The sequence below is a fragment of the Papio anubis genome, chromosome 2, assembly GCF_008728515.1.
Source record: "Papio anubis isolate 15944 chromosome 2, Panubis1.0, whole genome shotgun sequence".
NCBI lineage: Eukaryota > Metazoa > Chordata > Mammalia > Primates > Cercopithecidae > Papio > Papio anubis.
The window spans coordinates 39,008,408-39,022,641 of NC_044977.1; the positions used below are offsets into that span (position 1 = coordinate 39,008,408).

Consider the following 14,234-nt stretch of genomic DNA (forward strand, 5'->3'; position numbering starts at 1 on the left):
GGGAGCTTGCCCTGCTGCTGGGAGTACTTGCAACCTCCAGCCTCCAGTTATCAGCCCCTTTCAGGACTTGCCTCAGCTACAGAAAGCTGCCTTCCCAGGGCAACCCACATTAAAGGGCAGATGATAGAGGAGCCCAGTGGCAGAGCTACATTGACAGGCCATCTTCCTCCAGAGTTTCCCAAGGGGGACTGCTTCAGACTGTCCCACCTATATTGCAGCTCAACTTCTTTCTCTGCCCAGTCCTGTTTCTTCCCTGTCCCTGCCATGGGTGTTCCTCTCAGGGCACTCCCTAATAAATATATTGAACACTAAATTTTGTCTCAAAGTCTGCTCCTGAACAATCTAACCTGAGACAGAGATGATGCTGACCCTTGAGGAACTCCCAAGTCTATTGATTAAAGCACTCAGTAAATTCTAACATTACTGCTGTTACCAACTCCTAACTCAGGTTAAACAAGCTATGGTGCATGTATACTACAATAGGTCATGCAGCCATTAAAATGATGCTCTGGGTGCCATGTATAACACATGATGGCTCCAGAAGTCAGGAAAGAAGGAAAAAAGAAAGGAAGGGAAGAGAAGAGAAAGGAAAGGGAGGAAGGAAGAGGGAAGAGAAGAATTGGACATCAGATAATCACTTGAGCCCTCTCTCTTTGCCTGAATTTTTCTCAATCTGTTTGTTTCCACATCTCTTGCTCCTTATCGGTCTTTGGGCTACCTACTGTATGAGCATTACTTGGGCAATGACTATGTCCATGAATTTGCCTATGCAAGGGTTATAGAAACTAAAACTGGACATGGCCCCGCACAGGTAAGCACGTATCAGTATCTCCGCGAGCGGTCAGGACTAACAAGCCTTCAACACACAAAAGCAGGAGTAAGGATCAAATTACACTAATAAAATAAATCAAAATAAAAGCCCTGAGTTTGTATTCCAGTAAAGTCCAGACCTAGGAGGGATCCAGGCAAGCAATGAGTGTGGCTGTCAAGGTGCTTCCATCTGTCAGAGTCACACATTCCAAAGCAGCAGAAATCTACTGACAGCCTCCGGTTACTCCCCGGTCTCAGCGAGGCAGGGCAGGCAGCGGCAAGCTCAGCCCATGTGAGGTGCTTCCTGCCAATCACAGACCACCCTTCCCTGGTCCTGGAGGTTCAAAGAATTGCAGGAGGGTAGAAAAGCACCTGGGGCTGCTGCAGACTGCGGAGCGGGCCGCACCCTGTGTGCAGAAAGAGGAGGCGCTGTGAGTAGACTGCTTTCCCTCTACAGGGAATCCCGCGGGCTCAAGGGTTGGGTTGCTCTCCTGGGAGGGAAGCTAGTGGTCTGGGAGCGAAAGGGGAAGAAGTTAGATTCCTGATTCGTAAAGTCTGTCATTTTTTTCTTTGTAATTTAGGGTATTGTGACTGTCCTGTTCTCTTTTACTTTGAACCGTTCAAATTGCTTTCTTAAAACCTTTGATATAAGTCTTGTTCTCATTAAAGTTCTGGAGATATTACGCAGCCATCCTGCTTTCAACCTGAAATATCCCCAAAGAAAGAACAAGAGAATCCAAGCACCTGAGAAACCCTGTATCTCCTGATTCAATCGCACATAGACAGACACCTTTGTAGACCCCCAATTTCCTTGTGGAGTCAGAAAAGCAATAGAAAATTTAACGAAATAGCTCGTGTCATTTCTGAATAATCCGTTCAGGCTAGCAGAGAGAAAGTTTCTTGGTCTTCTTGTCAGAAATCATTTGGTCCTGCCAACTTGTAATGAAATGTGTGAGGCAATTTACTCCCAGTTATTCTCTGCAAACACTTCTGCTTAATAAATGTGTCAGTTGAAGTAAGTCAACAAAGTAGCTTTATCTATGCAATGTTATTTTTACATAATTTGTTTTTACTCTTTGCCAATTCTTTGTTCCACAAGGATGTGCAGGACATAAAGATATTTTTCGTTCTACTGACATTTTCATACAAAATACAAATTTAAGTTTCAAATAATGCTAGTATTATTTTATGTTTGCATTTGTTTATAAACCTAAAACTCCACTTCTAACTAGTTTTAAAGATTTTTAAGCCATTTAAGAATTTGTAGCCAGTTGCAGTGGCACATGCCTCCAGTTCCAGCTGTTCGGGAAGCTGAGGCCATGGGATGAGGAGTTCTAGTCCAGGCTGGGCAACAAGTGAGATCCTGTCTCTAAAAAAATATAAATAAATTTTTAAAGAAGTTTTGTTAACTCGAATGTCTTCTTTTAATGAAAGACAATGTTTCTTGACCATTTCTTCCCTGAGTTGCTAAGCACAACAGGAAATGACTCGCTAGGTTTTATAGATATATATATATACTTTGAGTAAAAATAAAATTTAGGTTACATAGTTTTCAGACCCTGTGAAGAAGTGGATTTTCTTTTTATTAACCTTTTCTCCAGTGAGGAGAAAAATTTCTTACTTTGCTTTCGCTCCAACAGATTGTTTTGCTTTCTGCTGTAAAATAGTCTTTAAAATCAACTCACCTATTTTTTTTTTTAACTGCTGGGAAGAATCATAGACTTTTACATTCAAAGGGGACCTTAGACATCCTTTAATCAAGGAGAAGAAAAAAAAACTCAGAACTAGTTTTTGGTTTTTTTGGGTTTTTTTTTTTGTTTTTTTTTTTTTGAGACGGAGTCACTCTGACTCCCAAGCTGGAGAGCAGTAGTGCGATCTCAGCTCACTGCAAGCTCTGCCTCACAGGTTCACACCATTCTCCTGCCTCAGTCTCCCAAGTAGCTGGGACTACAGGTGCCCACCACCACAACCGGCTAATTTTTTGCATTTTTTAGTAGAGACAGGGTTTCACTGTATTAGCCAGGATGGTCTGGATCTCCTGACCTTGTGATCCACCTGCCTCAGCCTCCCAAAGTGCTGGGATTATAGGCGTGAGCCACAGCACCTGGCCAAAACTCAGAACTTCTTTTTGACTTCTCCTGCTTACGTTCTTAACCAGAATAAACACCAGTCAGCCTTTAAATATGCTCTGGAATTTGGGCCTGATAGCCATGCAGGCTGCCCACAAACTTGATGGGCCACCATTCGCCAACTGGGACAGAGACCACATTGGCGAGGGGCACCGTCATCACACACCACCCTCCCCGCCTCGTCCCCCTGCCCCAAGGATTCTCCACGGTACTCCTTTCCTGGAGCTGGGCATCCCTCTGGCAATGCCCACACCTGAGGCCTTCATGCAACTGAGTGCTCCTGAGCCATTGCTTACAGCTAGTCCCTGATTTCCAATAGATGGATGACTCCCATCATACTGGGAGCACCAGGAATCAAGAGTAGTGCTGTCCAGTAAAACTTTCTGTGATGAGGGAAATGTTCTAGACAATAGACACTAACCACATGTATCTAGGGAGTGCTTGAGATGTGGTTGGAGCAACTGAGGAACTGGTTTTTACTTTTATTTGAATTCATTTGACTTTGAATAACTGCACGCAACTACTAACTACTGTATTAGTGAATACAGGTTTTGAGCTTTAAAGCAAGAAAAACTTATGGGCACTGTGAGCTGTGGGTGACGGCCCTGGGAGAAAGCTCCTCTTTTTGTTATTTCCAGGGACTTATCCTACCTTAAATTGAAGCAGACCAGCAATTGTTGTGACCTACAGTCTCCACACCCATCTTTACTCTGAGCCACGCAAGTGTCTTTTCTTGTCCTGAGTTTCAGGGTCAGGGCTAAGGCAATAGCATATTGTGTTTCTTCGTTTCTTCCTCTCCTATTTTTCTTTTTCTTTTTTTCTCCTTTGTTAATTCAAATTTCTCTAGCATGAACTAGAGTTTGAGGTGTGGTTTGTGTGTTCTCTGGTGCAACAAACTTGGGTGAGGAAAAGAGGTAATGAACTTGAAAAAATGATCTCATGCTTACTGGGCGAGTCACACTTCTTTTTCTTCTGCTTTGCAAATTCGTTTGTTTAGTGAGCAATTGTTTTTAGAGCTTTTCAATGTGTCTGGAAACATCAACACTATGGGTATGATTAATTTTTATAAGAAAACAAACTGAATGAAAGCACAAGAAAGAAAAAACAGGAAATATAATTCTAGTTTTTTAAAAATCTGCACTCTTTAAAGCAAAGGAACTCCCAGGGTGTTGAGCAATTTGAGTAAATCACCATCGTACCAGGCCACAGGGCAGTTTTCCCACAGGGCGGGGTGCCTAGGGGCTATTCCTTTACATGGAAAATATTTCTAGGTGAGTTGCGTACTTTCAGTCTGGGGCGTTCCATCTCTAACGTGGGCAGTTGCTGCTCTGCCCTCTGCCTTCCACCACTTTCCACTTGTTAGATTTATCTCATCCCATTGGTTTCCTTCCCACCCCTGCCAGATAAATAATCCAATATATGTGAGGGAGGCATTGGTTTAGAATAATGTGGGGACGGTTCAGAAGACCACATATTTAAACCAGCTTCTACAAACTGTGGGCTAAAAAAGAAGGCAGGAAGGAGGACACATCATATCATTAGAAGTCAGTCTAGCCACAGAGACAGACCCAAACCCCCAAATCATAAGTTATGAGGTTTGTCTTTTTAGGCTCTACCCTCTCCTTGTGTCTCTTTCCTTCTCATGGTGTCTTCCCTCACCCTTTGAAAATTAAATAAGAGAAGGGAGCTGATAAATGAGGCATTGATATGGATGGCTCATGAAACTCAACACGCCTCTTTTATATGAGCTTGTATTTTAATCAGGAACGAAGGAGTGAGTCTCAAGTTGTGGCATTCCAAAGTTAGGGTAAACAGTGAGGAAGCCTTTGAATGAAGGAAGAGGATAGAAGGCTTTCTCCCTGCCAGCTTTGTTTATGTGGCTCCCTTTCTGGCTTACCTTGTAGTGAGTCTCATGGATAGGCTCACGGGTGGGAGGCCAAGAGTTTCTCTTAATTTAAAGAGACAAAAAGGGGAAGTGGATCTCCCTACCTTAAAAAGAATAATGATTGGTGACAAACCCAATAGAAGGCTGGGTTAAGAGTTATGAAACCTGGACTTGAATCTTAACTCTTTTAATAACACGGCATGATCGTGAACAAGTCGCTTCCTCTCTATGAGCCTTAAATTCCTCACCTGTACAAAGCCTCCAAGTTTGCAGCCAGAACTGATGTATCATGCTATGAACAGGCACCTGGCCAATAACTTTCCTAGGATAAATGACACTTTAATTTCTCTCAAATTACATATCTTCTAAGACAAACAAAAACTTCCAAAAGTGTAGTCATTGACTTCTAAGTGTGACACCCATCAATTAATTTAAAAGTTTTTAATTTGCTTTTTAATGCAATTCTTTGTCAAATTGGTTTTTTGATAGCAATCCATTTTTTGTGGGTTCAGAATATCTTATTAAACAAACTTGGGTGAAGAAAAGACGTAACAACATACCAGACTATATGGCTGTGACAGAGGCTAGTATGGAAGAAAAGCCATGAACACATATCCACAATGGTTTGAGCTTCCCTGGAGAGCTAGTTGCTAAAGGCAGAGAGAGGGATATAGGGAAGGAAGGATAATTCTGGGAAGTTGAGGAGAGAAGAGGTTTTTCAGTTGGGCTTCGGAAGATGGTAAAGAGTTCGATAAGCAGAAATGGGAGAAGGGATTCCAAAGACAGGGACACCCTAAGCATAGCATGGTGGCATGACCAGGACACCAAGGGGGGTGGGCAGTGAAAAATGGCAGGCAGGCCATTTGGAACCTGGACGAGTACTGCCTTGAATACAGGCTGAGGAGTTTGTACTTTATCTTTTAGGTGGTCCAACCACTCTTCCACTGGCTGAATGGAGAATAAAATAGTTGACTCTGGCCAAATACTATAAACTGGTCTTTCACAATGGAACAGGAGCAAATCTGGATTCAAAGAAACTGGTCAGCAACAGAGAGTGGGTGGACAAGTGATGCACCTGGCAATAGGAAGTAAGAAGGAGCTGGTACTGGGCTCGTGAGTGTAGAGGGAATGACCTAGGGCTCTCCTTTAAATTTAGGCTACAGGGAACCTTTGAAGGGTTTTAAGCAGTGGGGGAGATATAAATTCAGAGCTGTGTTTTAGGACAATGGATCTCAAGATTGGCTAACTGGCTGGCACTTGGAAGCCATGTTTATCTTTGTGGAATACCAGAACATTTTGGTCTACTAAATTTAAAATAAGTAAGTAGATCATTTTGGCCTAAATTCATACCAAAAACTAGATTCTAGCATAGACAGGTGGTAGTAGCATCCACAATTTAAGAAAAATGTGTAAGAGGAAAATGTTTAAAATGACAAATTTTGATAGTAATTCTTCCTCAAATTAGGAAATGACTGGAATCATTCAATATTGGCATCAAAACATGTCCCAGTAAATGGAACATCTGTGCTTTGGAGGATCATTTGAGAACCTCTGCTTGAGAGAGTTCACCATGGAAGCTCTGTGTGGAATGGAAACAGAAAATGTTTAATTCATCTGATCCAGAAGTTAGGGGCTGGCAGTGGGAATTGGTAAAATGGTATCAGGAGACATCAGAAAATGATCATATGTGCTTCTATCAAAAATATACATCAATCCCAATTGGCATGGTGTGTTACTCAGGGCTCTAACAGAGATAGAACCAAAAGGAGATACATAAAGAGAGAGGCAACATATGGTGGCTCACACCTATAATCCCCACACTTTGGAAGGCAGTTCCACACTTTGAGGACAGGAGTTCAAGACCAGCCTGGGCAACATGGTGAAACCCCTCCTCTACAAAAAATTTAAAAATTAGCCAGACATTGTGCATGCACCTGTGGTCCTAGCTACTTGAGAAGCTAAAGCCAGTGGATCACTTGAGCCTAGGAAGTCAAGGCTGCAGTGAGATATGATTGTGCCCCTGCACTCCTGGGTGACACACCAAGACCCTGTTGAGAGGTTGAGAGAGAGACAGAGAGAGAATGAGAGAGAGAGATAGATTAATTCTAAGGAATTAACCTATGTGATGTGATTGTGGGGGCTGACAAGTCCAAAATCTATACAGCAGGTGGGCAACCTGAAAATTTGGGGAAGAGTTGATGTTGCGGTCTTTTTTTTTTCTTTGAGACAGAGTCTCGCTCTGTCACCCAGGCTGGAGTGCAGTGGTGCAATCTCAGCTCACTGCAAACTCCGCCCTCCGGGTTCACCCCATTCTCCTGCTTCAACCTCCCGAGTAGCTGGGACTACAGGCGCCAGCCACCACGGTTGGCTAATTTTTTGTATTTTTAGTAGAGTCAGGGTTTCACCGTGTTAGCCAGGATGGTCTGGATCTCCCAACCTCGTGATCCACCCACGTTGGCCTCCCAAAGTGGTGGGATTACAGGCGTGAGCCACCACGCCCGGCATTTTATTATTTATTTTATTTATTTATTTATTTATTTTGAGACGTAGTTTTGCTCTTGTTGCCCAGGCTGGAGTGCAATGGCGCAATCTTGGCTCACTGCAACCTCCGCCTCCCCTGTTCAAGCGATTCTCCTGCCTCAGCCTCCTGAGTAGCTGGGATTACAGGCATGCGCCACCACGCCCAGCTAATTTTGTATTTTTAGTAGAGACGGGGTTTCTCCGTGTTGGTCAGGCTAGTTTCAAACTACCAACCTCAGGTGATCTGCCTGCCTCAGCCTCCCAAGGTGCTAGGATTACAGGTGTGAGCCACCGTGCCTGGCCTGATGTTGCAGTCTTAAAGCTAAAATCTGCATACTGAAAACCCAGAGTTTCTATGTTACAGTCCTCTTAGGGCAGAAATGCTGCTTATTCAGGAAACATCAGTTTTTGCTCTTAAGGTTTTCAGCTGATTGGAGGAGGCCAGCCACGTTATGGAAGGTAATCTGCTTTACTCAAAGTCTACTGATTTAAATGTTAATCACATATAAAAAATATCTTCACAGCAATATCTAGACTGATATCTGACCAAACAACTGAACACCATATCCCAGCCAAGTTGATACACAAAATTAACCAGCACAAGGTGTTCATTACAATACTTCTTTATCACGCAGGCAGAGACAAAACTCAAGAAGTTATTAACAAAGGCAAAAGTACTACCAGGACCTAGAGAACACCACAGTTTATATTCTGTATGGAGAGAAGTCACCATTTGTCCTTCCCTTTTGTTCTTCCTCCGTGCCTATCCTCTCTGGAAAGGTCAACAAATTCTTAACGTCTTTTTTTTTGTTTTAATATCCATTAGTGTGGAACTGCGTCAAAGCTTTTCTTTTTTAACCTAAAAAAAAAGTGCATTACTCTACCCCTTTGCACAGGCATTTATTAGTCTTCAAAAAACCCTAAACATCAGCCAGGCCTCATCTTTTCCTTTTGTAGAAATTATGTCACCTTTCCTCTAAGCGTGCCAGAAAAGCAGCTCTTTCTAAAGATCCATCCAGCTAACGTATTATAAAAGTAAAGTCACTTTTCTCAGTTTTCCAGGACTTTTCTAGACGTCTTCCATTGAATGGGGGGCAAGGGGGAGTCTTTGACACAGACTTTGTAAGGTCAGCTTACACGTTGTGACCAGAGTTTTTCAACTTCACTCTTGAGTGTCCTCTTACTTCTTGGGTAACTGCTTTCTGAGCTCAGTAATTTGCCTATTTCTTTCTTTTCCTTTAGTTCTAGAATAGTAGTTTTCAATTGCTCTGGGGCTAGCTATGTGTTTAGGAGGTTTAGAGCTGGTGAGAAGATGCTCTGTGAGCCCAGGATTCCTACTCCTGTTTCAGCCAGAGAAGTACCATTCCGATCTGGTTTCATATATTAGAGTTCCCTATTGAAATCATATTTCCCTATTTCCTTTGAAAATGTTTCTCTGTATCAAAAAAATAATAATAATAAATCACTGGTTTTAGGTACCTTCACCAACCACTGGGCTATTAGCTCTAGTCTGTCTCCTTTATAAGACAAAAATAAGCAAAATGAGTATTGGGTAACTAATATTGTATTAAAACTTCACATATATTCTCATTTAATTTTCGCAGTAACCCTTGAAGTTAAGTATTACCATACTCATTTGAAGATAAAGCTCGAGAGACTAAGTAATTTCTTGGGACCACAAAACTAGTGAGTGGTAGAGCTAAGATTCAAACCCAGGTCTATACAAAGGCCACATTAGTTTCACTTCACCGTATTCTCTAACTTGCTCTTCAACAAAGCTCTAGGCAAATTATTAATCTGCACACTCATTTATTCACATAAACATTTATTTATTTACTTTATCCTTTTATTTAGCAAAATAATTGAGTGTACCTACTATATGTCAGGTACTATGCCGCTTTGGACCTAGAAAGACAAATAAAACAGGGTCCCAAATGCCTCCTCCTACTTCGGAGACTCTTGCAATAAAGTGAAGGATGCCCTCCACAGGTTGGCAATGGGAGGAAAGAATGCAAAAGGGCAGCAGAGCAGAATCCTCTCTGAGTAATGTCTGTGTCAGGGAGAAAGTGGTCCCAGGACAAGCACAACCTCAGGGGCCATCTCTGTATCACCTCGCAGTCTGGGGCAGAAGCCTCAGAGCTGGCCAAAGCCAGAGGGATGAGGCCCAATGGCGAGTGTTAACTGTTCAAGAATGCTAATGGCATGCAAGGCGGGCCCCTCCCATGTGGATGTGCAGCTCGGTACCTGACTCTGGCCTCACCCCAAGCACAACTAGGAAGTGTTTTTCCTTTTCTCTCATGAATTCATCTATGAAAATAAAAAGAAGTACAAATGGGTATCTTTGTGTAAGGCCTCCCAATCCCTCAAGCAGAGCAGCCCCTGTGCAGTGAACAGAGAGAAGGTGGAAGGAAGGCTGCTTCTCCTCAATCTAAGAGTCCTTGGCCTGTGACCAGTCACTGTTAAAACCTCCCTTTTATCCCCCTGGGGTCACTGATGCAGAAAACAAAATCATAACCCAATACCCTGCCCTTCCTGAATATCCTCTGATTATAATTAATAGTTTCTTATGTGTGTAAACAATCTGAGTGCTTACCTATTACTTTTGTATCTTTTATCTCATTTAGTGATCACAGCAACCCCATCTAACAAGTTGTAGTCTACTAATTTTATAAATCAGGAATTAGACACTAAGGAAAATAATTGTCCAACTTTACACAGTAATGATAACGACAACACAAAGCTGGGACTTGAACTCTGGCATTCTGATGCCAAGTCCAGTGTGGTCACCATTATACTGCAGACATTAGACTATGATGTGAGCCACTGGAAGCCTACACTTGGCTCCCTCTTGACATTTGTGGCCATTTGGGGGATGCAGCAAATGTTTTAGGTCCTCTAGACACCAACCTAGTCTAAAATACAAGTGGCCAAGTAGAAGCTATGAAATGCTAACCTCTCATTGACTTGCACATTGCACCTTTTACTTCTAAGAATTCTGGTCTTGGGGGTAGGTGGATGAGCTGTAGATTTTTGATACATCTAGACAGGTTTTCTGGAAAAGCATATGGGTGGAGCACCGAGTTTGGGGGAAGTATGCAAATATGAGCATCATATCAAGGGGTTAAAGAGACAAGAAGCTGGAGATGTGAGTGAAGAAAGGCCTAGTGTTTCTGACCTTCACAAAGGTACAGTCTCCTGAGCAGGGAAATGTAGCTGGTCTCTCCGCTCCAGGTGCTTCTATTTCCACTGAAAGCATTTGCTATGTAGCAGGACTTGATAAACTGTAGAGTGTTTAGCAAATGATCTGGGGCCAGGCAGACCTGTGTTTCAGTCTCATTCAGTCTCAGCTTCTGCACTTTTTAGCAACGTGGCCTTGGGCAAATTAATCTCTCCAAGCTTCCTTTTTTTTTTTTTTTTTTTTGTGTGTGAAGACGGAGTTTTGCTCTGTTGCCCAGTGCAGTGGCCCAATCACGGCTCACCACAATCTCCACCTCCTGGGTTCCAGCGATTCTCCTGCCTCAGCCTCCCAAGTAGCTGGGATTACAGGCATCTGCCACCATGCCCAGCTAATTTTTGTATTTTTAGTAGAGACAGGGTTTTGCCATGTTGGCCAGGCTGATCTCGAACTCCTGACCTCAGGTGATCTGCCCACCTCAGCCTCCCAAAATGCTGGGATTACAGGCGTGAACCACCGCGCCCCGCCCCTTTTCTTTATACAAACAATGACAAGACAACAGATTCTCCCCCTAGATCCTTCGGAAGAAACACAGCCCTGATTTTAGCCTGGCATTTTCTGTCATGTCCTTGCCTAGGTTTCTTCAATTTATGCTTTTCTTTTTGCTCAGAGCAAGTTTCTACCTGTCTTCCTTCTTTTCTCCCACTTTTATCTGCATTTTCCACCCTAATTCTGACTCCTGCAGTTCTCCCACAGAATATTCATTGGCTCTTTCCCCTTTGTAAGGACTAAACTCTGTGTGGCAGAGTCATCTCTGGAAAAGTCTGTAAGTCACGGGGCATAATTGAGTCACCCAGGCCACCTCCCTTGATCAGGGCCCCTGCAGTTCCTTTCTGGACCAGTAAAGCCCCTCAGTAGTGCCTATCTAACTCCGTCCTTCTCCACAGCCCTCCTTGTCCCCTTGATGCGCACAGTCATTTTTGCTTTGAACCCATGCTGTAATCATACTTTAAACTCCTTGAGGTCAGGTGCAGTGGCTCACGCCTGTAATCCCAGCACTTTAGGAGGCCAAGGCAGGAAGATCACAAGGTCAGGAGCTCGAGACTAGCCTGGCCAATATGGTGAAACCCCATCTCTACTAAAAATACAAAAAAAAAAAAAAAAAAGCCGGGTGTGGTGGTGGGCGCCTATAGTCCCAGCTACTAGGGAGGCTGAGGCAGGAGAATAGCTTGAACCTGAGAGGTGGAGGTTGCAGTGAGCCAAGATCACGCCACTGCATTCCAGCCTGGGTTACAGAGTGAGACTCTGTCTCAAAAAATAATAATAAAAATAAAAATAAACTAGTTAAAAGAAGAAATTGTCTTCTTTCACACGGTACATAATCAGCACAAGTTGATATCGGTACTGAATTTGGCCTCTATTGATTTCTGCCCTTTCCTCTCTATGCTTCTTTTATCTGAACCCATACCTTTCACAGTCTATTTACTTTTGTCTCTAGTTTAGATACTAACCCAACTGGTCAGGAATAATGTCTGTACATACCAGTAATGAACTTTACAATGTGACTCAACCAGCTACACGAGTAAGTCTCCCCCTTGGGGGAATTTGTGCAGTCTAACACGCAACAATAACTAGCAAGAATGAATGAAATTTCTAAGCAGAAAGAAATGAATGGCATTTAAGCAGAAACTACACAGAGACCCAATGGCCCAGATTCTTCCATTTCTCCAGCAAACATGAATTGAGTACCCACTGTGTGCCAAATTCTGAGCCAAAAATGCTCATAAATTTTAACTCAAATTGTCACAGCTACCCAGGAAACAGATAAAGGAAAATATTTACAGATGTCTAAACTTACTCGGAAGGTTGTTAATACTTATAGTGTAACAACGAGGTTAAAATTAGCAAGGCTTGAGACAAATAGAAGGTTTGCCTCCCACTGCCACCCTACGAAACTAGGACTTTTGCCAAATTGACTGGTTTGCTATCTTGTGGGCACCTTGCTCTTCTGTCTCTACTCCCTAACTTTCCCTTCCTCTTTACCTGAATGTCACCCACCCCCACCTCACTCCCACACATATCCACCTCCACTCTATGTATCAAACCATACACATCCTGCAAGACTTATGTCTTCCCGCCTCAGGACTCCCACAATATTTAGTCTCACTACATGTAGTATAGTTATGTGGGAATGCATCTTTGTTTCCCTACTAACACAAAAAATCCTAGAATACAATAATCTCCCTTACATATCTTTGTATGCCTCAAAATGCATATTGAACCATTTAATACACTTTTTATTTATAGCAGGAATGCATGAATTGATTAATTAAATGTTGAGAGCTGTAGATCGCTTTTCTCAAGGTGCTTCAAGTGCAGAAGCCCAAGTGATTGACCCACACGCTTACCTTTTGTGTTCCTTCCAGAAAACCCTCAGGGAAGTGAAAGACCCATGTTCAGCTGTGTATGGCACCAAAGTCTATCAATAGTTTCTGGGAGTCATTGTGGGCTGTGGTGAAGCGCGTGGACTCCAGAGTATCTGGAGTCCACACACACCAAGGTCTCTAGCCTAGCTCTGCCACTTACTGGTTGTGTGACCCCAGGGAACTTAATTGACCAATTTAAGCTTTAGTTTCCTCATCTGCAAAATGGAGCCTCCTCACTTTTCTTCTTTTTCTACCTAATTGGGTTATGAGAATTAGATGCGTGCATGCAAAGCATCTGGTAGAGTGGCACACACCTGGTACAAGGAAGTAAATGCTAGTCCCCGTTTTTCACTTCCCCTCATATACAACAGGGCACTTTTCTATTTGCCAACTATTTCTTTGAAGATAATAAAATATTCAGAAAATGATAGTTTTTAAAAGCAACCTACAGTCCAGTCCACATGGGAACCAACCACTAACTGTAGCCATGAGTTTACCCTTTAGGTTTCCACTTGTCATGGCCAAGGGCAGTGAGGGCTATGCCAGTGACCCTCAGTGTGCTTTGGCCCTGCCCAATCACCACCTCAGGTCCACCCCTTGTGCTTTCCACCTTGCGGGGCTCAGTCTACCACTCAGAAGGATGCATTCTGCACACTCCTTGCCTGAAAGAACTCCTGAAAGGCACTGACCAGGCTCTGGAAGGCTATATTCTTTTCCTTCTCTATAAAAGTTATGTGATTACTAAGCTCAATAATCAAATGTCCTTCATTGCTAAAGGATTATATGGCTTTGGTTTGGTTCATTTGGGAACAAGGAGGCAATATGCAATGGCATGGTTTACTCATGTTACAGAAACTGTAGCAGTTATTTGGTAATGCTTTCAACTGTGCCTTCAGCTTGTGGGAAATCCTGAAGATGGCCAAAGACGACTCCACTGTTCGTTGCTTCCAGGGCCTGCTGATTTTTGGAAATGTGATTATTGGTGTAAGTAATGCTTATTTCTCAGGAAACTCTGCTCTTCCTGTAATCATAACTCTAGATTAATCAAAAGTAAGAGTTTCAAGGAAAATAATGCTGTAATTACTGGCTTCCTATATTTTTGCTTCATTTTAAGAAATATGTTAGTAAATATGCTAGCTAGAATTTAACCATATGTCAAAAGATCATGGTTGAAAAAATAGATATTTCCCTCCCAACTTTAAATTATAAGTATCTAAAAGGAGTCATGTCAACCATAGTCAGTGTCTAAACACTCTGACTACAAACACACTTCAGTGTTTCTTTTCTAT

General features: G+C 42.7%; 1 protein-coding gene across 1 annotated transcript in view; it reads left to right on the plus strand.

The window, feature by feature from the left end:
- The first annotated feature begins 970 nt into the window (after window positions 1-970).
- UPK1B (uroplakin 1B) overlaps window positions 971-14,234 on the plus strand; it is a 31,774-nt gene continuing 18,510 nt past the window's right edge. The window contains exons 1-2 of the mRNA XM_003893959.5: window positions 971-1,241; window positions 13,842-13,929. Coding sequence (XP_003894008.1) covers window positions 13,861-13,929 — 69 coding nt within the window. The 5' untranslated portion in view covers window positions 971-1,241; window positions 13,842-13,860. The remainder of the gene's footprint in view (window positions 1,242-13,841; window positions 13,930-14,234) is intronic.